Raw genomic sequence first — 25,984 nt, forward strand, 5'->3', positions numbered from 1 at the left:
ATGACTGACCAAATTATTGGCCATTGGCTGATTCCACCTCCACTCCCCACCCTTGGGTGGGGTCCAAAAGTCTCTCGTTAACATGACAAAACACCTGTTTCACCTTTAAGACTGCAGTGTTTTCAGGAACTGTGGATGAAGACCAATATACCTGGGAAATACGTGTTTGATCATAAGGTGATGAAATACGTATTTCTTATAACTCATTATATCACAGTTCTGAAGGACACCAACTCCAGGAAGCCACCAGGCTGCCTCAGGGTGCATGTACCCGCCTTGCAGGGGCTGCGTCAGCCAGTCCTGGGGCTGAGTGTGGTGGGGAGTTGGAAAGCTGTTCATAAACTCCCCTCATTAAAAGGGACTGGCCACACAAAATGCCTGCTTGCAAATGGCCCAACCTTAGGTTATCTGGCCTGGGTGGGGCGGGACATGTTTGTGGGTTTTGTTTCTCATGATAGTTACATAGCATCTCCTCTGCATCCGTTGTTCACGGACTGAGCTCACAGAGGTGAAGTGACTCGCCTTGGGCCACATCCTGGCAGGTGTGCCCCATCCCCGTCCCCAGGGAGGGAGGCTAGCTCTCGGTAGGAGAAGGAGTCACTTCTGCAGCTGGCCAAACACAGCCATGGTGCAGTTGTTTGAAACTGATTTCATTTCCAGGGGTGACATTTTTCTGACCTTGTCCCCATATTCTTTGGCACCGCACGGTAGCCCCCGGGTGCACGTCCCCCTCCCTCCCAGGCCACCGCTCACTTTATGCCTTGGAACTCTTCAAAGGGCTGGCAAGAATTACACTTTTTACAGAAGACACACCTATCATGTGAGGAAGGGTGGACAGAGCTTTGAGAAAACAAATGTGGCCAGCAGCGGAGTGCCTTTGAGTTTGGGGAGACTGCCGTGCATTGCACTGGATCAGTGATGATTTGGCTGGAGAGGGGGCCCTGAGCTGGAAGGCTTGGGGTGTGCTGAGGCCCCAGGGAGCGGGCAAGGGGGAGGAATTTAGATCAGAGGATGGAAAGGGAAGGCTTGCAAAGAAGAGCGTTTTAATAACAACAGGCAGGGGTGAGGGAAACCGAGACTGTTCTCCACACCCTAAGGTTGCGCCCCGCCAGCTGGGAGCTCACAGGGCGCTAGCAGTCCTGAGAAAGGAGTTTGCATCCTCTTCCAGCCTCCTCTGATGCTTTCCTTCCTTAAACCCAGGACCTCATCCTTCCTCTGGTTGTCTAAGGCCTTTCCTGACACCCTGGGCCTGGTGGCTGGCCCATGCACAGAACAGCACCCCTGCGGGGGTGCAGCACTGAGTGCCCACCTCCAGTCTTGGGGTTCAGTTCCCACCACCCAAAGCTTCCTGCCCCCAACACTACATATTGGCCACACTAGCGATGAGCGGGTGCATCCTAGGCTCCCTGTTGAGCAAGTAGGAACCAAAGTGCCCAGAGCAGAGAACATCTTATTGCCAAAAAAACGGGTTTGGGACCTGCAGGTGATTCTTGTTTGCCAGGGGACATGTGGTGCCATCTGGAGACATTTTTGGTTGTGATAATTGGAAGGATGTACTGACATCTAGTTAATAAAGCCAGGGATGCTGCCAAACATCCTGAAATGCATAGAACAGCCTCTCAACAAAGAATTATCCAGCCCAAGAATGTCAACAGTGTTGAGGTTGAGAAACCCTAGCCAAAATTACTTAAAAGATAGTCTGTTCTTGACTTCACAGAGACACCCGAAAATGAAAAACTTGCCTATAGTTTATGTCCCTGTTCATGTGCTGGACAAAGGAAACCCAGATAACTTTCCTTTTTTTAAATAAAGATAAAGCCCACCATATACACCCCCTGCTTTTTTTAAATCCAGGAAGAGAAAGGCCAAGTAAAACAGCTCTCTGGTCTACGGACTCCACCTGGTGGTGCTCGCTGAAATTAAGTGGTTTGGATTGTTTGAACTTTCTTATTTTGAAATAATCACAAAGCCAAATTACAGAAAAGTTATGAGTACAAAGAAATGTTTTCCTGAATAATTTGAGAGCATGTTACTGATATGATACCCTTTCACCCCCCCCCAAATACTTTAAAGGGTATTTCCTAAAAACGAGAACAACCTTCTACATAACCATCAGGATCAGGAAATGAACATCCATATATCACTACTATCTAATCCTCTGACTGGATTCAGGCTTTCCAATTGTCCCAATAACGCCCTTACCAAAAATCCCCGTTTTAGATCACACTTTGCACTGAGCCGTCATGTCTCTGTAGTCTTCTTCAGTGTAGAACAGTTCCTCAGTCTTCCCTTGATTTCTATGAACTTGACTCTTTAAAGACTATGGGCCTGTTACTTATAGGCTGTCCCTCAGTGTGGGTTTGTCTGCGTTCCTCATACTGTGATTCAGGCCATGTACCTTTGACAGGAATCTTACAGAAGTGAGGCTGTGCTCTGGTTGCCTTCTAAGTGGTACATGATTTTGATTTGTTCCATAATTGGTGATATTAACTTTGGTCACTTGATTAGGGTTTTTCCCCCCTTGGCTGTGAAGTGATGCCTGCTAAAAGATGTTCATTACCCACACAATCCAGAAGGTTCCAGTCAGCGCAACAGGCAAATAATAAAGAACTAGTACAAGAGTTGGAAAGGAAGAAATAAAACTATCATTATTCCCAAATAGCATGGTTATGTATGGAGAAAAGTGAAAAGAATGGTTACAGATAAACTATTGAAATCAATAAGTGAACTTGGCAAGATGGTTGGATACAATGCCAGTATCAGTTATACCTCAACTGCAAATAAATTGAATTTCAATATACCAGAAACTAATGAGGATGTTAGGCAGGAAAACAGATATGAGCCGGGTGGAGAGAGAATAAGGCCAGTAAAGCCCCTACAAGGGGCTCAGAGTCAACCAGTTAAAACTAGAGAGCCAGAAAAGACTCACAGAGTTAGTGAGCTAATGAGTTAAAGTTCAAAAGGCCAGGAGCAACTTGGCTTGGAATGTTTTCAATGTTCCCCAGATAAAGAAAAGCATCTGAGCACAGCCCATGTCTTCATTGTGTCAATTAGATCAGCCTTTGTAAGACTTACTTTAGACTGCTAAAAGGCCCAGCTGTAAACTGCATAATAAGGAACAGGAAGATTCCATCTTAAAGCTAAAATTGCATTTTAAAACCGAAGAAGTTAAGAAGTAAGATTCTTAACATACTCTTTAACACACAGACAATATAACTCAGCCCACCTTAGAGGCAGGGCAGGTGGTCCTGATTGATATGCTCCCAGACCAAGAAGCTGCTACCCTGGGAGGGAATCAGAGCAGTAAATTTCTTACGTTAAGCTATTTGCAGTATTACCTGGAGGACTGATAAGAAACTTAATGTCTCAGCAAAGATAAACATCTTGAGACCACTTAACAAGTCCACACCCCTAGCCCTTTGTCACTTTCCTGAAAAATCTTGAACCCCCAGCCTTTCAGTGTACACTTCTCTCTGAGGTCACCCACACTCTAAAGTGCCTAGACATTTTCTCAGTCTTTCAGTGCACCTCTCTCTCTGAGGTCGCTCACACTCCGCTTTCTCTGAGGGTGCGCTTCGTCTCTTTAAATAAACCTTAAACCTTTCAGGGTGCCTCTCTTCCCTGAGGTCGCCTGCACTTGTTCCCTCCTTAAATTACTTTAAATAAAACTTTTACTCTGCTGCACTGCTGTGTCTCTGCCCTTCAATTCTTTGTTGCGGCGGGGACAAGAACGGAGGAAAATAAACAAAGCACCCCTTTAAATGAGAAAATGGGGTCTCTTTTAGCAAAGGGTACTATTCACAAGAGCATCGAAAATTATCAAATACCTAGAGTAAATATAGTAAAAGATGTATAAGACCTCTACAGAAAAACTATAAAACACTAAAATAAACTGAAGATCCACATCAACGTAAGGTTACTCCATATTCATGGCCTGGGATACTCAGTATTATAAAGCTGTTGCAGGAACCATGGGAACTACGAACAGGAAGTCGGGACACAGAGATGTTTGGCGAGAAGCAGTTTCTTAGATCCGGTGGCTCAGTGGATTCCTACCCAAAGGCTGAGCCTCCAGCGCAGCGGGCAGTGCCCTTCATACATTCACTACAGGGTAAAGGGCAGTCAGCCCCCAGGCATGTTGCAGTGGATGCTGTTGGTGTCCTATAGGTTCGGCCAAGAAGCACTGTCCCTTTTCTTCGCTTGGCCTCCTACCACAAATTCTCTCCACGTTTACCTACAGATCCAATACAGTATAAATCAAACGATGGGTTCTTTTTAGATACAAGGTGCACCTAAAATTTATATTGAAATACAAAGGGCAAGACCATCTTGAAAAGAAAAGTGAGCCCTTTCTTGAGGCAAATACCAAGTTTTTCAATAAATGGCAGTATTTTATTATGTAAGACTAGCCAACTAAACCCATGAACAGAATAGATAGTCCAGGGGCAGAACTTCACATATTTGGACACTTGATTATTGAAAAGGTGGCAGTGCAGAGCAGTGGGGAAAGAATGGCCTTTTGAATGAATGGTTTCGGGGTCAATTGAATATCCTATATAGGGGAAAATATATCTTGATCCCTACCTCTGACTGTACACAGAAGTCCTCCAGGAAGATTGCAAATCTAAACATGAAAGGTGAAACAAAACTTTTACAAGAAAACATCCATGATTCGGGAGTAGGCAAAGATTTCTTAAAGAGGACTTAAATATTAACAACATAGGGAAAAGTTAATACATCAGACTATATGAAAAGTGAGAGCTTCTGTTCATCAGAAAGCACGATGAAGAGAGCGGAAAGGCAAGCAACAAAGAGAGAAAATGCTATTCAACAGCAGGATGGATAAATTGTGGGATATTCACACAATGAAATTTTATATAACAATGAGAAAAATGAACTACAGCTACAGTTAAACATAATGTGAAGCAAGAGATACATAAGGTACAATTCACTTGCATAAACATAAAACTAGGCAAAACCAATGTGTGCAAGATGTTACTGGGGCAAGTGTGTGATGGGAAGAGGACAAAAGGGGGCTTCTGGAACATGGCACTGTCCTGTTCCTGACTGGTCTGGATGCCACTTGCTTGGGTGTGGTTAGATTGCATTCTGCAGTATGTGTATGGTACAAAAAGAATCAATTCCAGGCGGGTTGTAGAACTAAATGTGAAAGGTAAAACCACAAAGCTTCTAATGGATATTGAAAAACAAAATTCAATCGAGTAAATTTAAAGATCTAATTGGTTTTATTAAGCAATTCATGAATCTGACAGCGTTCCATCTAGATTTCATCTAGCAGACAATGTGGGCTGTAGCCTGTCGGTGGGTCTTGCCTTTGACCTTTGAAGAAATCAGCAGAGCCTGGGAGGAGTGCCTTGTGTGCTCTAAGAGGCACTTACACAGAGTCCCGCAGCAACATGGGACAAAGTAAAGGGGCCGATACCCCTTGTCAAGTGGCAGATAGATTATATAGGGCCTCTGCCCATATCAGAAGGGCATCGGTATGCCATGACTTGTGTGGACGCAGCTATTGGACTGTTGGTTGCTTTTCCTGCATGTCATGCAGATCAGCAAACCACCAAGAGAGGCCTGGAGCGTCTCTTTGCAGCCTATGGCCGGCCGCAGGTGATTGAGAGCGATCAAGGGGCCCACTTTACTGGACATGCATTACAAGAATAGGTACAGCAGTTAGGAATGAAGTGGAAGTGTTGTGTACAATAGAACCCTACTGCAGCAGGCACGATAGAGAGGTACTGCATATTAAGAGGTATCTGAAAAATTCTTAAATCGAAGTGAGGTACATGCCAAATCCATAGAAAACAGTAGTACCTGAAGATGGTTCTGTGGAATAAGCAGAACTGGTAACTGAAGGTGTGTGTGGACTGCAGCTCCAAATAGGATAGGTAAATTCTCATTTTCTGGCTCCCTGAAGGTCCCACCTGAACATAAAACATTAAAATAGAACAAACAATTGAACTAGGTCATATTTAATTCTGCATGTTCATGTAAGTCAACAAAATATTCTATGTATCATTTAAGTTGTCATTTACTTTTTTATCTTGATTTTTAATTTCTAAAAGTCTTCCTAAACACAAAATAGAGACTGGATGACAGTATATGAAAGACTGCAGAGATGAAATGATCTCATTTCAACCACTGTGAAAATTAAGGTCCAAACAAGTCCTTCATAGCTGAAAGTGTCCAAACCAGCTGTCTTCACTTTGTAGTCAAGAGCTTCTGGAAAAATGAGTGCTGCAGGACTCCTAATCACCCAAATATTCCCAATCTGTTTCAATAAATAGCATTACATTTTATGGGAATTCCTCAGAGTAACAGAGAAAGACATGCTGACTGAATATGCACCTGCCTGTATCCCAGATAGGATGGTCTCAAGCCATCTTGAAGGTGTTAGAGCCCACTTTTTCCATTAATATTAATGGAGGACAAACAAGATTCCCCTTGCTTTGTATTAATCACTTGTTCTCTCCATTAATATGGATAACCCATAAGTGAGTCTGCAGTGTGTGCCTCATCAGAAGCTGAATATATATTTTTGGGTCTTATTGATGTCATGGACTTCTGAGAAAGAACTGCTAAAAAACTCTTGAGTTTAGTTTCACATTTACAATTATATTATGATTTAACCTTGAATAAATTAAGCTTCTCATGAAGGAAGGATGCTGATACTTGCTATCCCTACCTTGAGGCATTCTTGCAAAGCATCAAATAGAAGTGTATATGCTGCATATATTTTCAATGGAAATGTATACATTTAAAAATAACTTAATAGAATGCATGATAAAAATATTGATGATTTGTGTCCTTAATCTAACTCCCAGCTCTGCCATTAAAACTACTTGAACAAAAACTCATATATTAGGATAGATATCTGAGAACTCCAAATAATGTCTCTTTCATACCCTGTACCAACCATTTGCCTTCCTCTTCTCATCAGTCCTCAATTCAGAACCCCTGAAGATTTGTTTGCTAGTTTGTGCACATATTTGTTTACTCAGTCAAAAATTGTATGGATTCCTTACCAAATTTCAAACACTGTTCTTCAATACGTTTTATAGGTATGTTCAGGGAATATAGAGCAAACAACACAGATGAATATCCCCTCCATTTGGAGGGTGGGAGAGGCAAAACTAAGTGAAAGAATCTGGACCTGAGTACTGACTTTCGAATAAGCCCACCTGCCATCTCAGAGACACCTAGGTTCATATTACTTAGGTTACAAGCATCCTCCAGAGGACACATCAGCAAGTCACAAGCCCACCTTTCCCCTGACCCCTCCCTCAAAGTGCTCGCCAGAGCCCTGGCCATAAAAAGCCTCTTGACCTGTTAGAGACCCTCTTTCCTTTGTTCTGCTTGTCAGTTCAGAGGGGTCCCTCTCAGGTTCAGCAATAAACCTCCTTGGACTGTTGAGTTCGCATCCCCTCTCTTCTTTCAATAGTATTTTTAACCAATTCTTATAACTCCAATACTTCATCCTCTTGTTTCTGTTTATATTCTTTTTGTCTTAGCTTTTAAGCATTTAATTCTTTTCCTGATACGTTGTTTTTATAGAATACTTGAGCTCAATTTATTACAGGAAACTATAGAGCTACCTTTACCTTCTGGATGTTATTTTCTGCAGAAGACTCACTTTTGCTACGGCAAACAGGTGTTAACAGGGATTGATGACCTTAGTCCACTGTCAGTTTGAGCTCATTCAAAGCTGGTCCTTAAAGCGGGTCTTTGTCAAGGCTGATCTGTATCTGATTGTCCGTCCTCTGAGGGTGTGCCCTTTGCTTACCATTTCAAAGTCTGGGTTCACCCTGCTCCAAAGTATCTTTTTACTCGTTGGGCTTTAAACTTAATTGTGTAACAGTCTCAGCCTGTGAGACTACCTAAGGGCTCCCTTAGCCTGTGCTTCTGAAAGTCGCTACTTCTCACTGGAGCTCTTACCGCTGGGCGTGGCTTTTCAGTCCTATGCTCTAAGTCTGAATCAGCAAATGTCCCAAGGAGAAAAAGTGTGCAAATGTCAAGCATGTATATCAGTTTCCCTTCTCGCCAGCTGAGTCAAGTCTGCGCTTTTTACTAACACTCTGATGCCTTCAAACACAAAATCTTAAATGCGCGCCTGAACCTAGGAACTTGAGGACGAGATGGGGGCGTGGCTCCTCGATTGCTTCGGCCTGGATGTCGTGCCAAGTGCGCACGCGCCGCCTGCGATTGACGCTGCCTGGCGGCGGGGCGCGGGGCACGCTGGGACGTCCGGCTGGCGGGAGACTGCGGGCCGCCCGCGGGCAACGGAGCGAGAGGCGGCAGGATGGTGAAGCTGACGGCGGAGCTGATCGAGCAGGCGGCGCAGTACACCAACGCCGTGCGGGACCGCGAGCTGGACCTCCGCGGTGAGTCAGGGGAAGGAGCGGGGCGGCCCCGGGCCTCAGCGCGTCCGGCCGCGTGCGCCGAGGGCCGGAGCTTGGCCGCCGCTCTGAGCCCCGAGGCGGCTGCCGGGACCGCCCCGGCCCGCGTCTTGCCGTTGCTGCCAGAAGACTGTCCCTTAGGCTCTTCTGAGGCTTCGGTTACCGCTTATGCTCACACACACGGCCGCCTTGCTTGCTTCCTGACCCATTAGGCCTTCCTTGGCGTGTTTCGCGGTGTAAACGGCTTGGGAGCCGGGAAAATATACTTACTAATGGCTGTAAGCCTCGTGCTGAGCGAATGGTGGTTGCTCAGTAAATACGTTAAAAGTGATACTGTAAGATGTGGATAGGATACGTGTTAATTATCTCTAGTTTGTGAGGGAAGAAACGAAGTCCGGGAACAAAAGGGATTGTTTCTCCAGTATTTCCTTCTTGTCAGCTGCAATTGTCTGATATTTCCCTTTTTATCAAAACGTTTTAAAGACCTAACTGTTGGAGGCGTGCACTAGCGCATGCCCTGTGTGTATTAGTGGTGGGGGCTCAATGAACTGTTCAGATGCACGCAGCTCTTCCGGCCGTAATACGGCGAGGTAAGGGATTGGGAGTGCAGTTACCTCATCAGCATTTCAGACTTTGGGAAGGATGTGAAGAGCAACTTCCCCGGGGGTAAGATAATAGCTGTCAGGGCCTGAGATTCGCTCTCGCGGGTACAGCCGGGTCTCAGGAGCAGCAGGAGCTGCGCTGCTGTAAGGCTCTGCTTTCCTCTTGGTTCTTTGCTCAGTGCAAAGCCCGGTGCTTTTATTTTGTTGAAATGAAAATTTCTTAGATAAAGGTTGAAGAGTAACTGACCACTTTCGCTCTTTGACACAGGTTGATCTTTGCCATCTCTCTAAATCTCAAGTGCGTCAATTGTTGAGAATACTTTGATAGCCCTTACAGCCCCGAATTGTGTACTTTAACCTTAGCTAGGTTCATTTCTTTAATTCTCCTAGCACTTAGCACAATGATCATGACAATTTTAGACAAATCAGTGAGTATTTGAGTGAACTGTTCGCAGGGAGATTTACCTTTATGTATAAACCATTGACCTTCAACCCTGGATTGCAACTGGGGGAGGCAAAAATAAAGCGGAACTGTCATGAAATGACGAGGATATCCTGATTACGTTCTATGAATCTGGCCTCTAGAATGCAGAAGAGTCTTGAGAACTGTTATCCGCAATATATGAACAAGACTTAGACACCAACAATAAGCAGCTCACAGTGTAATTCCTGTTACGCCACCTAACCAGCTCTGGGGCCTTCCTTAGAACAGTGTTAGGCACCTTGTAAATACTCTTACAGATGTTAGCTGTGAATTTACAGTTAGTAAGTATCCTTATCATTGCCCTTATCCTTGTTGTGACCACCCCTGTCAAGTCCACGGCCAGACCGTAAGCTTCAGGGTTCTTCTCATTTGCTGTGCCAGCATCTTGAGACTGCTCAGGTGCTAGGTAAATGCTTTCTGAATAAATGAAAGCTTTGAGTCAAATTACCAAGAAATACTGCTCATGTTTTAAGGTACCTTTTAATTATATTAAAACTGTTGTCCCATCCTCCCTCCATTTTACAGGATATAAAATTCCTGTCATTGAAAATCTGGGTGCCACCTTAGACCAGTTTGATTCAATTGATTTTTCTGACAATGAAATCAGGAAACTGGATGGTTTTCCTTTGTTGAGAAGACTGAAAACATTATTAGTGAACAACAATAGAATATGGTAAGTGTCAGCTCACGGGAAGTAATTTTTTTTCCCTAGAGTAAGGGTTGCAGTAGTCCCTGAAGACATAGTATATGCTGCCAGTTAAACCTATGTATTTCTTCTTAAAATGAGAAATGAGCTGGAGATCCAGAGATTAATTTGGTATTGGTCTAGTCTTATTTGCATGAAATCTTGTATATTTATGTATTCATTATAAGTTTCTACTGTAAATTGAAAACATGCTTGTTGGTATACATACTGGCTTCTAAAACAATAATAATTATCAGAGAGAGCATATTAAAAAATGTTAAGTTCAACAGTTCGGTTTTTGACTGTACATCTCTTTCTACCTCAGGTACTTTGCTGTTTGTTTTTCTTTAACTACAGATGATTTTTAGAATGTTACTAATTGAAATGGAGATTTTTGAGGCGGGGGCCTCTTTCATCATCTGTTAAATTTTACAGGAGAAAAGTTATTGAGGGTCTATAGACAATGTGTTTAAGAAATACTGAATGGTGGATTGCTTTTTCTGGCACATTTCTCATGAGTTAACCATTCCCTTACGGTGTAGTAATTTTATGTCTTGTACCTGGGCTGTGAATGCATAATCGCTTGTGTTTCTGTGCTACTTTGACAGAAGTCATGAAGTAAGCTAAGTAGTTTGTTCTCCATTGGAGTTTCTCCTTTTCTTAGGTTTTACTAGATGGTGGTAGTGGGAAGGTTCCCCTGCACCTCTTGGGAGGTATGGGTTTCTGAAGTCATCCCACTTCTGTCACTCCTTGTGCTTCATTTTCCCTCTATCAGATAGAGCGTTGGAAGAAAGATCTCTAAGGTTCTTGCTACTTTAAGGTCTGAAATCGCCTGAGCAAGGACTTAGATACTAACTTGTTAATTTACTTAATTTTCCCTTTTATTAAGAGTCTGTCTGTTTCTGTTTTAGCCGTGTAGGTGAGGGACTTGATCAGGCTCTGCCCTGTCTGACAGAACTCATTCTCACCAACAATAGTCTTGTGGAACTGGTAAGTTGAGCAGGAGAAAAATGTGTTTGGGAGTATGGGAGTTTGGGAGGAGGAGTTAAAGTATTACATGTTTCTTATAGAAAATTTGGAAAAGCCAGAAAATTATGTCATCATCCTTTATCTTTTTCTTAATTTAGCATCTGGGCCTTTTTCGCATATATGTGTTGCAGGTATCTGTCCCCTCCCTCTCTGTAGCTTGATTCTTCGGGTGCCCTGATGGAGACGTTCCTAATCCAAGTTTAATCCACTGTGTCAGCCTTTTGTTGCTGTTGCTAGTGCTTTTGATGTTCTGTCAAGCTTTCCCTACCCCAGGGTCAAAAACTCACCCATGTTATTTTCTAGGATTGCAGTGTTCAGGATGGTAGCTGTTAGCCACAAATGGTTACTTGGAATTCAGAGATAGTAGAACCACAGAATACGCACCAAATTTCAAAGTTTTAGTACCCCCCTAGAAGGAATGTAAACTATCAGTAAGTTTTTTATATTGATGTTGAAATGACAGGCCTAGTACATTATTAGAATTAGTTTTTCCAGTTCTTTATATTTTAAGGTGGCTATTAGAAAATGTTCAGTTACATACATGATGTGCATTAAATTTTGTTGGACAACTCAGTTCTAGAAACTGTTTTATTCTTCACATTTTTAGATCAATGATCCACTTGGGATTGCTTTTTCTGTTGAGATAAGGGGCAAGTTTCATTTTCTCTATTTGCATATGATTATTTTGACCTATTTTTTTCTATACTTTTTCAGTTTCTGCTCTGTATATATAATTCTTAACAAAATTGAACTCACACTATCAGTTGTTTGGCAACCTAAATTTTTCACTTAACCACTAGGTGTTTAAGTCCATATTATAAAACTTGATTTGGGGTTGCTACGACCTTCCCTCCCTTCCCTGTTTCCTTGATTGCTCCTTTCCTGTTGGACTGGGTCCATAGTTTTCTTCAGATTCTCAAAGGAGTACTTCAGAAGTAAGAAAGCACTGGTTTGAGGCCATGTCCTTTTTAAAATATAGAAGGTATTCAACCCAAGACGTCTATTCCTGGGGAATGTGCGGCGTGAAAGAGGCTGTCTGTGTTTGCATGTATGCTGTAATTGTATTTAAAGCTGTTTGCAAAGGTGGAAGCTGAATTTGTCTTACCAGTTACTGAAGCAGGTATGTTAAAAGCTCACGTGATAGTGAATTTGATGATCTCCTTGGATTTCTGTCAGTTTTAGCTTTCTATATTTGGAGGTTATTTTGTTTCATATATACAAATTTAAAATTTTTAAGTCTTCCTGGTAAACCAAACATTTTTATTATGTTGTGACCAGATTTGTCTCTTAGTGCTGTTTTGCCTTCTTGTCTATTTTATCTGCTATCATATCCCAAAACAGACTTTCTTTCTGTTAGTGTTCCTGACAAAATTTTTCTGTCCAAAATTTACTTTCAGCTTTTCTCTACCTTATATTTTGGGTTTGTCTCTTGCAAACAGCATAGGAAAGAATTTTTTTTTTTTTAATCCTGCTTGAAGTCTTTTAGATGCAGTATTTAGTCTGTTTATATTCAGTGTAACTACTGGTATATTTAAGTTTACCTTCTCTCTCTTTTGGAGCTTTTTATCTGTCCTGTCCATTCTGCATTTTCTTTTTCTCTCCTTTATTGCTCTCACTCACTCTCACACCCCCTCTCTCTTTCTCTTTTTGGTCCATTTTTCTTTCTAGTAGTGTAGAAATTATTTCTAAGCATTCTAGGAATTAAAAATACTTACTAAAAAGTTTAAAATTAACCAATACCTTTCGCCTCTTTAACAATTTAACAGCCCCCCAACTTCTTAAGTATTCTTTCTTTAAAAAACCCACCAAGACGTCATCATGTTTATACAGTTTGTGTGTAACAAGTTGCCATTCCTTGTTCCTTTCTGTTTTGTGTTTTGCCATGTTACTGAGGTATGATTGGCAAAAATTGTATATATTTAAGGTGTGCAATGTGATTTTTGTTATTTGTATGCACTGTGATATGGTTACCACAATCTGACATACCTGTCACCTCACATAGTTGCTTTTTTGTTTGTATGGTAACAATACATGGAATCTATTTTCTTAATTTCAACTATATAGTGCATATTGTTAAGTCACCATGTTGTGCTTTAGGTCTCCAGAGTTTACTTATCAAATAAACTGAAAGCTTGTATTCTATGATCAATAGCTCATCTCCTCTTACCCCCACCCTCAGCCTCTGGTAACCACCATTCAACTCTATCTTACTGTATGAGTTGAACTCTGTGTTTTCTGATTCCACATGTAAGTGAGGTCATGTGATAGTGGTTTCCCTTTGTTCCTTTTTGGGTCATCCTGAAGATTTCTTTTAGTGACAGTATGCCAGCAGCGAGCTCTCCCTCTCCCTCTGATGTGTGTGGGTATTTTTAAAAGGCAGTTTAAACTGAAAATCTGGTTCTGTTGTATACCCCTATCCCACTTTCTTTTCTTTGTATGTCATTGATATACACTCTTATGAAGGTTTCACAGGAAAAACAATGTGGTTATTATATTCACCCTTATTATCGAGTCCCCCCCCCCCATATCCCATTGCAGTTGCTGTCCATCAGTGTAGAAAGATGCCACAGAGTCACTGTTTGTCTTCTCTGAGCTACACTGTCTTCCCCATAACCCCACACACACCATGTGCACCAGTCATGATACTCCACAATCCCCTTCTCCCTCCCTCCCCATCTGCCCTTCCCCACACCTCCCCTTTGGTAACCACTAGTCCCTTCTTGGAGTCTGAGTCTGCTGCTATTTTGTCCCTTCAGTTTTGCTTCATTGTTATACTCCACAAATGAGGGAAATCATTTGATATTTGTCTTTCTCTGCTTGACTTATTTCACTGAGTATAATACCCTCTAGCTCCATCCATGTTGTTGCAAATGACCTCTACCCCACTTTTATCTGTACTTCTTTTCTCACTGTCCCTCTTGCCCCATGCTACCCAGTTTCGACCTGTTCTTTGCAGTTTCTCTTCAGTGTAGGGCTTTGCCCTGGAAGGGACACAGTTTCTGGCTACTGTCAAGAGCGAGGGTCCAGACCACACTAGGCTCTTCAGGCCTCGCTGCAGCCTTACTGAACTCAGTGCTGTGATGCGCATGTCCTTTGACTGTTGCCCTTAAACCAAGTCCATTGGTTTTTTGGAGTTCTTGGGTTTGTTGGGTGCTCCTTTGCCTTCCTTCTGCTTTTTCCTGCACAAATGCTGTCACCTTGCAAGTCTGGTGGCTCTCAAAATAGTCTCTCCTGCTTGTTCCTGTTTTAAGGTTCCTGTTGGAGTACCTTTTCATCTAGCTTAGTTGTGCCTATTGGCCCTAGGTGTTTTGATTTTGCTATCCTTGTTGTACTGTTTTATATTACACTTTGAGGAGATTCAAAAACTGACCTGCCTTTGTTCATGATTTGGTCTTTTTTTAAAAATAACTATATTGGTGATCCAAATTAAAATAATAAATATATTATAGTTATTTAATAATTAAATAACAAATTATTTGAAGAGATTTGGGGGAGCCTAGAATAAAGATGCCTTCATTCAAAGATGGTATGCCTGTTATTCCCAGACACCTAAAGGTACTGTCAGGAAAAACCACCTACAAGATTACAGGATCCCGTCTTCAGGTTCCCTGTGTGCGCTTAAGTTATATCAACTTCCTTTTCTAAATCGTCGCTTTAAACTGTAGCTCTTTTGAGCTACAGGAAATCAATTTTTAGTCTCTTCTGTTATTGAAACAGAAGCTGTATGTGTGGCCAAAGTTTTAAGTTTAAGAAGCTAAGAATTTTTTCACTGGTTTACTCAGTAGACATTTATTAAACCTCTCTGATGTGCTAGTATTGTGCTAGATACTAGATCAGTAAAAAAATAAAAAGATGAGTCCTTGCTCCAAAAGCATCCCCCATTTCAAAGTATCAGAATAGTGTGTGGTATTTGTGTTCTTATCTGTGCCCACTATTTTACAGGGTGATCTGGATCCCTTGGCATCTCTCAAATCACTGACTTATCTAAGGTATGGAAATTATTTGTGGTGGTGACAATGAAGTCCTTTAAAATAATACTGTTACCAGAGTTGACCTTAAAGCAATCACTAAAAAGTACCTTTCAAAAATGAATATTGAAAATATTTCCCTTGGGCCCTGTTAAACTTTCCCTACTGTTACTTAAGTTATGACATGGAAATGTGAAAAGTGGTGAATTTTTCCTCAATTTATGAACTCATTAGGTATTATTAAAATGGACCTCATGAGTGCTGTGCTATGGACAAGATTGGCATTATACTGTTCCTTTTCTTGTAGTATTCTAAGAAATCCTGTAACAAATAAGAAGCATTACAGACTGTATGTAATTTATAAAGTTCCACAAGTCAGAGTACTGGATTTCCAAAAGGTGAAACTAAAAGTGAGTATTATTGTGTTGGTTGTAAGTCTTTATAGATTTGTGTGTTTCCCTTTGTACTTATTGTTACTGATTTTTTTAATTGCCTAAAGAGTTCTACCATTGGTTTGTAATAAAAATGTGGGAAAGAAAATGTTATGTCAGGTTTTTTTCATAATAGAGTTTATGATAGGACTTGGCATTAAAGCCGCCTTACGTGGTGTCAGTCACCGCAGGGGTAGCACCGTCTCAGAGCCACAGTGAGCGCTGTTAGCAGCAGACTGGGGACATTCCTCTACAGGGAGCTTAATTTTGTCCGTTTGCCATTTTATTGTTAGAATGATTTTCCCTTCATTGGGAGTTCTTTTTTTTTTTTTTAACCTTCTTAATTCCTTGGGAGCCCCCTCCTTGAAAGTAGGAGAGGGAACTTTCTTCATGGAGCTTCCTCAGAGAAGGCAAGACCATTGTGTCTCTTTTCAATTTGAAATTGGCTTTTTGGTATTTTTACCAGCCCAGACTATGTCAGGAGAGTTTTCTTCCATGTTTTCTGAGGAGTGCATCTAAATGCATGTGGTATTCCTATTTCCATTAACTCTGTGTGTGGTGTTGCTGTAGGAGCGTCAGGAAGCAGAGAAAATGTTCAAGGGCAAACGGGGTGCACAACTTGCAAAGGATATTGCCAGGAGAAGCAAAACGTAAGATACAGATATCCAACTTCACTCCACTTCACCTTCAGAAACACTATCTGTCTGGCAGTTTGCCTCCTACAAAAGTAAACAAAGCACCTGCAACTAATGCAGTATTAAATTTGTGTGATGAGAATCGGTGACTGTCAATGGCCATGTCACATGAGATTTCTACCAAGTTAGCAGAAAAAATACTTCTGTATTCAGTCGTTATGTGATATTACACACATCCTGCTTTCTCTTTGGGAAGATGAACTGGGTGGTGTTTCTGAAGGAGAGAGTTTCTTGTATCAGTTTGTTAACAAAGATAAGATACTACACTGGTTGAATTACTTTCAAAAGCGTTTGAAAGTAAAAGAGAAGCAATTTCCGTTGGTCTGGATTTAACAGTTATGTTCTTCCCTCCCCTCCTAAGCTTTAATCCAGGTGCTGGTTTGCCAACTGACAAAAAGAAAGGCGGGCCATCTCCAGGGGATGTAGAAGCAATCAAGGTAATAATGTATTAGGACTCTCAGACTAGAGAGAGCTGCCATGGGTTTAGGATACAAAACTATATAACAGATTAAGTTCTGAACGTTGCAGGTTTCTTCCCCACAGTTGTTAGAATCTGGCTATATTTCTGCATAAGGAAAAACTACCTTAAAATTTTTATTTGACCAGATTTGACTTGAATTACTTACATGAGCCAGTCAGAGTAGTGGTAGCTCTGGTCTCATTTCCTCAGGATGTGTTTATTTGAACAGTTAGTTACCTTTGTATGCCATCTCAGAATCTGCCTTAATTTTTACTTTCAAAGATTTGCTGTCTGAAAGATCCTGCTTGATGACCAGTGGGAAATCCTAATTTTATAATATTGCCTCCTGAATTATCCAGTAATGTAATTCCGAATAGGTACTTTAGTTAGCTAATTTTAAGACCTGTACAGTGACTGTTTGTTTTCTTGTAAGAAAGTACGTTTTCTATTGGAAATTGACATGATTTTGTTTTTGGGGCTGATTTCAGTGTGACTATATAATTCTTTCTCCAGCACAAGTATTTAATGTTCCAACTCAAAAAGTTGGTATTAATTTCTGTAGGTGTTCTCTGGTGGTTGATAAACAGATGAAATCAGTTGTCCATCTCCATTGTCTGTCTTGTGTCCTCCAGAATGCTATAGCAAACGCATCGACTCTGGCTGAAGTGGAGCGGCTGAAGGGCTTGCTACAGTCTGGTCAGATACCTGGCAGAGAACGCCGATCAGGTCAGGACGCCACGTTCTGTCTTTGTACTTCCAAATTAACGTTATACTCAAGTAATTCCAAAGCAGTTCAGATGCTGACCCAAGAATGTTAGAATAGTGCCACTTTACCATCTAATGTACACAAAATTCTTTTAAATACTTTCTAGAGATAAATTATTTGAGGTAGAATGTTATGTCATAGGACTGGAGATTTTTTTATATCAGACTTGAAGCAAACAGTATTTTGTAGCCATGGAGTGAAACTGAGCATTGGAGGCAACCACGTGGACCTCAGCCCATGTATGTATAGGACAGCTTAGTGTTGGGAACACAGGCTCCAGAGCCAGACAGCCTGAGGCTCGGATCTGAGCCTTACCAGCTCTGCCCCTGGGTAAGTTTTTTAATCCCCATTTAATCTTAAATCTATTTTCTCATCTTCAAATCTGAGATAATAATAGTGCCAACCTCAGAAAGTTGTTGGGAGGACTCAGTAAGGTACTTCATAGATGGCATTTAGTACAGGGTCTGGCATTAGTAAGTTTTAGTAAGTATTAGCTATTCTAATATTTGTGTCAGGCAACATGTTGGGCACTGGGAGTATAAAGTAAAAATTCAAAATAATGCATATTCACAAATTTTTATGTGAATGTAACTGGTGGATTCTACCTAAACTGGCAACCCAGGGAAAGTTTCCCTGAGAACTAACGTTTGGACTGATGCTAAAAATGAGTAAGACATTAAAGAGACCAGTGGCTCTCACTGTGGGGTCCTTGAACCTCTGAGGTCTGTGAGGTCAGAATTTTCTATAAACACCAAGGTGTTACTTGCTTTTTAATTGTATTGACATTTGTACTGATCGTGCAAGAGCAATGGTGTGTGAAACTGTTGGCACCTTAGCGCAAGGTCAGGATTCCCAAAGGAGCTGTCAGAGTAGTTGTCATATTCTGAACTACTGTGCACCTCTCGGTAAAATACATGCCAGTGTCACTTAAGAATGTCCTTCATGAAGCAATGAAAATTATTAATATATGAGATACCACCCATCAAGTGCACATATTTTGATACTCTGGATGACAGAAGGGGGTGGTGCATAACGCACTTGTGCACACTTCCTGAGCTGGATGGCTGTGTCTGTGCTAACAGAACCACTGCAGCTGAGAGCAGGCATCTTCTCAAACATGAAGCGAGCTCGTCACTTCAAGGAAAACAACTAGTAGTGGTGGTTAGCATGATAACATCCACATTTTTAAGCAAAAACTAAAAGCTATAAAACTGAACCACAGTTACCCAGTACCAAGAGACTTATGAGGAAATTAGTGATATTGATGAATATGATTTTTTTATATTGTAAAATGAAATGGGTCAGTGTTTGAAAGATCTGCATAACTGAGTGAACCATTATTTTCCAAATGATGCTACAAAATCATGCATGTGTAAATGATCCATAGTACAGGACAAAACATGGATTTTCAAGTAAGAGAGTTTGAAAAGGTCATTGATGAGTTTTCAAACTCCACATTACAAACTAACGTTTAAGGAACTACTACTTTTGTCAAGTTTTGGCATAGTGTCAAATAAATACCACAACTGCCTGCAAAGGCTATTAAAATTATCTCCCTTTTCTACAAATACTGTGAGGGGCTGATTTTCTTTATGTCCTTCAATCAAAACAACATATTATGACAGTGGAATGGTGAAGTCCAGCTGACTGCTATTGGTCTGACATTATAGAGATAGGCAAAAATATATAATAATGCCAGCCTTCTCACTAAATATTTTTTGTTGTGGAAAATACCATTTTTTATTAAAATGTAAATATTAACTTCATAGATTTATTTTGATGAATTACTGCTTTTTAAATACTCGGTTTTAATTTCTAATACAGTATTGATAACACGTACTCTACGTAAACAAAAGCTCTTTGGGTCCTAAAACTAAAATGTTTTGAGAACTGCTGAACTAGATAAAGGCAGAGTGGCATTATGGGAGGAACTGCGCTGGCGAAAACCCTGTGGTAGAAGGAAGCCTTGTGCACTTGAACTGAAAGAGGCAGGTGTGAGTGGAGCTCACAGCACAAAGAATGTGGTGGGGTGACCAGGCAGTAAGCACACACCAGGCCACTCAGGACACTGGACTGCGAGGGATTAGTCTTTAGTCCTGAGAATAGATGTCTCTTGAAGGCTTTCAAGACTTGCTGGTGACAGAGGTTGGGGGAAGACATCATACCAAAATTGCTTATTGTGACTGTAATACACGGAATTGCTAAATTAATTTGCTTCTCCGTAGAATGTTTAATTTGGGCCTTAGGAGTTCTTGGGATTTTAAATGTAATCTGAAAGAACACTGGGGAGAGGAAAATAGAAATTGTTCATTGTACTCAAGATTTCAGTGGGCCTAGGCTTCCGAGTAGCACTGCCCAATGACATTCTTTCTTGGTAGTTTTATATCTAAAAATCTGATGTTTGGGTCTAACTAGAAAAACAGTAGGTTTAAACATTAATTTTCCCAAACACTGACAGGGTTAAAAATTTTTTTTCAGACATTGACCAAAATACCTGCCATAAATCGTTGAATAAATATAATAAACTTTGGTGGTTGTTACCATGTTTTCCCTAATTTAGAGACAATAAAGTCACTGACTATTCCCAATATCTGTCATATAGTAGATCTGCAAATGTTTTTTGAATATTCCCAGTTTCTTTGCCCTTGGTAGTGGAAAAAAAAAAAAACAAAGTGTAAGCTTTTTACCTTCAGAAAAAATGAATCATCTGTTCAACCAAAAGTGGTTAAGAATGGCAGACCAGTTTGACCTTCAGAAGACACCTTTGTGACCCTTTCCCTTAAGAATTAACCATCCCTTCCAATACTTGCCAAAGACATGGTCTCTGGACTCTAAGCCCCTTGAGGGTAGGAGCTGCTGCTGCCTTTTTGTACCTAGTCCAGGGCCTAGCATGCAATAGTCTGACAGAACAGGCACTCACATACTGAGCAAGCATGCTGTCTAAAACCAGTGTGACTTAAGTCTGTGTGTTTTTCTTTAGGCCCCACAGATGATGGTGAAGAGGAGATGGAAGAAGACATAGTCACAAATGGGTCCTGAGCAATGTGGCCTGAGAGTCTACAGGATGTACAGTATGCCCACTTGAGACTAGTTCTGCTTTTTGAACTTGGAATAGCCTTGTTTGTGTCAGCAAAGTGGAGTTCATAAGCATTGTTGAAATGCTTAAAACTGCTGCTGGTAACTTTGTAATACAGATTTTGAAATCAAAATGCCAGTTTTCTACAAATACTAAAAAATAAAAGACTGTTCTGTCTAGTTATGTGTCATTGAGGTGTGTGCAGTAAAGTGTATGGACATAAATTGGAAATGTGATGGGCGTGGCTTCTCAGCTTCCCAGTCCTCTGTGAAGTGTTTAGATTTTTAAATCCAAATAAAACAAGATTATCCGTATATTGCCAGTGATTCTCAGTAAGAATCTGCAATCTCTGGTGCATTTCTCCTGCACAAATACTGAGAGCTTTATTAAGGCAGCCAGGCTTCAGGGTTTTACAGAAATCTTCCTTCGGAGCTACAAACATCATGCAAATACTAATTACTGATTTGAAAAACTAGAGGGGAATGTGACTTTTGCTTGCCTGTTGATAGAACTCAAGCAGAGAAGTAGCATCTTCCAACATTTAGAATGCGGTAGAGGTACTCGATGGCTGCCCTGGCTGGGGCACTAAGGCACCATTCCCTCATGGTGCCTAGATGCTTTGTTACATTCCTCACACCCTGTTATGGCCAGTGTGAGCTAATCTAAAAAACAAGGTGGTGATGGTGAGCGCCTTTGCTGTCCATCTTTTTTTTATCTGCTGGCCTTGGTTTGGGTTGTTTTTCAAAGCTCCCTGGGAAGTTCTAAATGTGAGAAACACTATTCTAAGTAGGCCTCTACATATTTTTGGGTGATTGCTGATGGGCTGGTGTACTCTTCTTGTAAGGCATACATAGAATGCCTGAAACATGAAGGAATTGTGCCTTCAAAGAGCTGAGAGTCTAGCTGGGAAGACAGAACCACAGCAGCCATGGAGGGAACCCTCAGTGCAGTAGCAACTGCAAGAAAGCAGTGTGGTACAGTCTTCAGAAGGCTTTGGAGAGGAGGGTGAACTTGGGCCTCAGAAGAACCTAGCATTTACATTTCCTTGGTATGACCCTAACCCAGTGCTTTCCCAACTCCAAGGTGAAATGAATCTCCAGAAGTTCTTGGTAAAATGCAGTTTGTGTTTGGGCCTGAGGCTCTGCCCTCCTGGCAGGCTCCTAGGCACTCTCCATCAGAAGACAACATTCTAGGGAAGATTTCTAGCCTTTCATTATTCTCAGACAGGTCAGCTAACTCTGTGAAGAGCACAAGAAACACTAGAGCCTTCTTAAAGGGTCTTAAACTCAAAACTTAAAACACTTAACCTATATACAAAAGTAAATTTGAAATGGATCAAAGACCTGAATGTAAGCCATGAAACCATAAAACTCTTAGAAAAAAACATAGGCAAAAATCTCTTGGACATAAACACGAGCGACTTCTTCATGAACAAATCCCCCCAGGCAAGGGAAACAAAAGCAAAAATGAACAAGTGGGACTATATCAAGCTGAAAAGCTTCTGTACAGCAAAGGACACCATCAATAGAACAAAAAGGCATCCTACAGTATGGGAGAATATATTCATAAATGACAGATCCGATAAAGATTGACATCCAAAATATATAAAGAGCTCATGCACCTCAACAAACAGAAAGCAAACAGTCCAATTAAAATATGGGCAGAGGAGCTGAACAGACAGTTCTCCAAAGAAGAAATTCAGATGGCCAACGGACATGAAAAGGTACTCCACATCACTAGTCATCAGAGAAATGCGAATTAAAACTACAATGAGCTATCACCTCACACCATAAGGATCACTGCCATCCAAAAGACAACAAATGTTGGCGAAGTTGTGGAGAAAGGGGAACCCTCCTGAACACTGCTGGTGGGAATGTAAATGAGTTCAACCATTGTGGAAAGCAGTATGGAGGTTCCTCAAGCTCGAAATAGAAATACCATTTGACCCAGGAATCCCACTTCTAGGAATTTACCCTAAGAATGCAGCAGCCCAATTTGAAAAAGACAGATGCACCCCTATGTTTATCGCAGCACTATTTACAATAGCCAAGATACGGAAACACCCTAAGTGTCCATCAGCAGCTGAATGGATAAAGAACATGTGGTACATACACAGAATGGAATATTATTCAGCCATAAGAAGAAAACATCCTACCATTTGCAACAACATGGATGGAGCTAGAGGGTATTATGCTCAGTGAAATAAGCCAAGTGGACAAAGACAAGTACCAAATGATTTCGCTCATGTGGAGTATAAGAACAAAGAAAAAACTGAAGGAACTAAACAGCAGCAGACTCACAGAACCCAAGAATGAATTAACAGTTACCAAAGGCTAAGGGACTGGGGAGGATGGGTGGGAAGGGAGGGAGAAGGGGGGGAAGAAGAAAGGGGGCCTTACGATTAACATGTATAATGGGGGGGCACAGGGAGGGCTGTGCAACACAGAGAAGATAAGTAGTGATTTTGCAGCATCTCAGTACGCTGATGGACAGTGACTAATGGGGTATGTGGAGGGGACTTGGTGAAGGGGGGAGTCTAGTAATGTTCCTCATGTAATTGTACATTAACGATACCAAAATAAAAATAAATAAATAAATAAAAATAACAACAAAAACGTAAACATTTATTTCTGCCTACTTGCCATTAACCAAAGCAAGTCATCTGGCCAGGTCCAAAGTCAAAGGATGGGGAAATATACTCCTCCCACCTTGAGGTTATGACTTGGATATGGTTGTGAGGAATGATGTATTAGGGCCATTCATTTAGTTACTGGTTTGGAAGTTCTGGGTACTATTTTGTCCTGGTTTAGCAAATAACACCTGAGCAGTTATATTGAGCAAAGTGTTTGCTGAAATAACTTTATGAGTCTAGACAAACAGAGATGATACACTCTGATTAAAGGGACAAAGGTGACAATTAAGCCTGGCTAGGAATAATGAGTCTCTTTTAATGGGGACTTTAAGAACAACAACTTGGTAAGAACTGCAGTGAAAGCCCATCATCTGTACACTAGTAATTCAAAATTAATAAATTTCAGTTGAATGTACTAGTCATTATCCTGTGTGTACATGTGTATATACAAACTAGTTCCCAATAGTACGCAGTTTTTTGTTCTTGTATATGTTTAAAACCTGCATTATTTTCATGAGTGCTGTGTTTGTTTCTGTTTTATATTGCAAAGTCCTGAGTGACAGGGATTGTTCACTATTTTTGTTTAAATGATCGAAACTAAATGTTACAGTTTAGTCCTTCATGATTATAGACCATACAGAAAGTGGGGGTAAACAAGGCAAATATGGCAAGCTCTTTTTTTCCCCTCATTTAACCAGATGCAGCATTTTGGCATTTTTATAACGTAGTTTTTTCACTTAATTCAGTGACTAGTTTGAAAGCTGGCAATGACAAATCTTTGCAATGGAGGATCTCCCTCCACAGCTACTCCAAGTATCTTAATTCCTGAACCACACCATGAGGTCTGAAATTATGTTCACCTCAACTTTCTTGAACTTCTCATGTCTTATTATGTTATCTCTTGTTAAGGCAGGGAACTGTTAAAAAATGGCTCACATATAAATCAAGTATAAAAATCAAACGAATATTCATATTTGACCTGATTGTTTATAGTTCATAATGCATGATCAAAACCAAAAGCTTCTGTGATGACTGCCCTTGTACTGTTCACCATGTAAGAACTTATTCACTATGTAAGAATTTGTTCACCATGTAAGAACTTGTTCGTTATGCTTCAGAAGATTGGAGACTGACGAGAATTAGGCTTGGGGTGGATTAATGATTGTGCATTGAGCACTGAGTCCCCTATACAGAATTTTATTGTTAACAACCATTTGATCAATAAATATGAGAGATGCCCTCTCAAAAAAAAAAAAAACTGGCTCAGTAACCCAAGCCACTAGCAATCTTAATCACCAAGTTCCTATATGTTAAAAACTGGCTCAGTAACCCAAGCCACTAGCAGTCTTAATCACCAAGTTGCTATATATCAATCAATTCCCAAGCATTGATTGAAAGTGTTGTTCTGGATCCCTTTTCAGAGCCTTACCTCCCTAGGAGAAAAATGCCCTAACCAATGGCTTCCATGGACAGTGACACCAGTTAGTGTGCCTAACAATGTCCAAAGCATAACCAAAGAGGCCAGGCAACCCTGATCGTCTTGACCAGTTTATCATTGTTTGCATACAGGGTACATTTAAAGCTGATCCCAAACCAGATATCCCAACTGTTACTCCAAGAAATAGTTCTGGCACACAGAGTTCCTGCAAGATGCCAGAGCAAGTGAGAAACCACCTCAAAGCAAAGAGTGATGGTTCATCATCATGTACAAGTGAGAGGAAAATTAAAAAGGATGGAGTAAAATTACTCCTTCCTAAACCTGTCGAATCATTCATTGGCTGTCTTCACAGCCTTAGGTCCTCAAATTTCCCCATCCGAGAAGACCCTCTACAAGGTGAAGAGCTCTCAGGCTTTTCTTTGCCATGGTCTGTGCTGCTGAACATGCCACTGAAGAGGCTGGTGCTGTGGTACCGGGAGCTGACCCCCTTGAGGAACTTGCAAGCAAACCAGTTAGCTAAGCAGTGGCGGTGTTGGAGCTTCGCGTCGGTGCATTTCTTTACCACGGTGGCGGCTGCAGCCACGGCGCGCTGATGTCATCACCTATTAACTATTTGTTCACCGTTATATTCCTAATCCTCAACCCTGCTTTTGAGACAGTTGCGTTCAAAGTCTTCTCCAAAGACACCTCAAGGTCAAATTTCAGGTATTGTGGTTAAGGTAGGCCTTAGGAGTGGTGACAGGTGAGGCGTGGAAGAGGTTGGAGGAGGGCATCGCTGGCAGGGGGAACAGCCAGGAACTGTGATAATGCTTTCGACGCAGGATTCAATATGTGTTGGAGCCGTTGCTATAATTCTTTTCCCAAGAGGTTTTGATTCTTGAGGAGAACCGTGAGGGTCGGCGGGGGTTTTTTAGCCTGAGAGTAACACCAGCGGCAGGGGGAGGAGGCTTCGAGTATTTTTCTTTACGCCTCGTGGGGCGGGACCTTGGCTGCACCTTCAGTGGCTGAGGGTCCCCACTCAGCTGAACTCTTTTGCCCAACCTGGGGCAAGAATGTGGGCGCAAATCCTGTTTCCAGGCGTCCCTAACCTCTGGGACCTCGGTGTCCAATTAGTACAAAAAGTAAACCCTCGATAAACACTCGGCAAGGAGGTCAGTCGCTCAGCCTCGTGTAGACAATTAAGCCGCACCGCCACCCCAAGCGCGGTGGCCCCGGGGCTCGCCCACTAACATCTCGCCCCGCCTCTCCCTGGCCACGCCCCCCGGGGCGAGCGTCAGGGGCGGGTCGCGCTGCGATTGGCCGAGGCG

The 25,984-nt window shown here is 41.5% G+C and overlaps 1 protein-coding gene across 1 annotated transcript; it reads left to right on the forward strand.

Annotated features, from left to right (window-relative positions):
• The first annotated feature begins 8,234 nt into the window (after positions 1-8,234).
• On the forward strand, positions 8,235-20,786 carry SNRPA1 (small nuclear ribonucleoprotein polypeptide A'). Its single transcript, XM_036878713.2, has 9 exons — positions 8,235-8,396; positions 10,023-10,170; positions 11,094-11,172; positions 15,154-15,200; positions 15,487-15,589; positions 16,181-16,260; positions 16,667-16,742; positions 17,398-17,491; positions 20,512-20,786. The coding sequence occupies exons 1-9, from the start codon at positions 8,315-8,317 to the stop codon at positions 20,568-20,570; spliced, it is 768 nt and encodes a 255-aa protein (XP_036734608.2). The 5' UTR covers positions 8,235-8,314; the 3' UTR covers positions 20,571-20,786.
• Positions 20,787-25,984: the final 5,198 nt, after the last annotated feature.

This window comes from Manis pentadactyla, chromosome 18 (assembly GCF_030020395.1).
Source record: "Manis pentadactyla isolate mManPen7 chromosome 18, mManPen7.hap1, whole genome shotgun sequence".
Classification (NCBI taxonomy): domain Eukaryota; kingdom Metazoa; phylum Chordata; class Mammalia; order Pholidota; family Manidae; genus Manis; species Manis pentadactyla.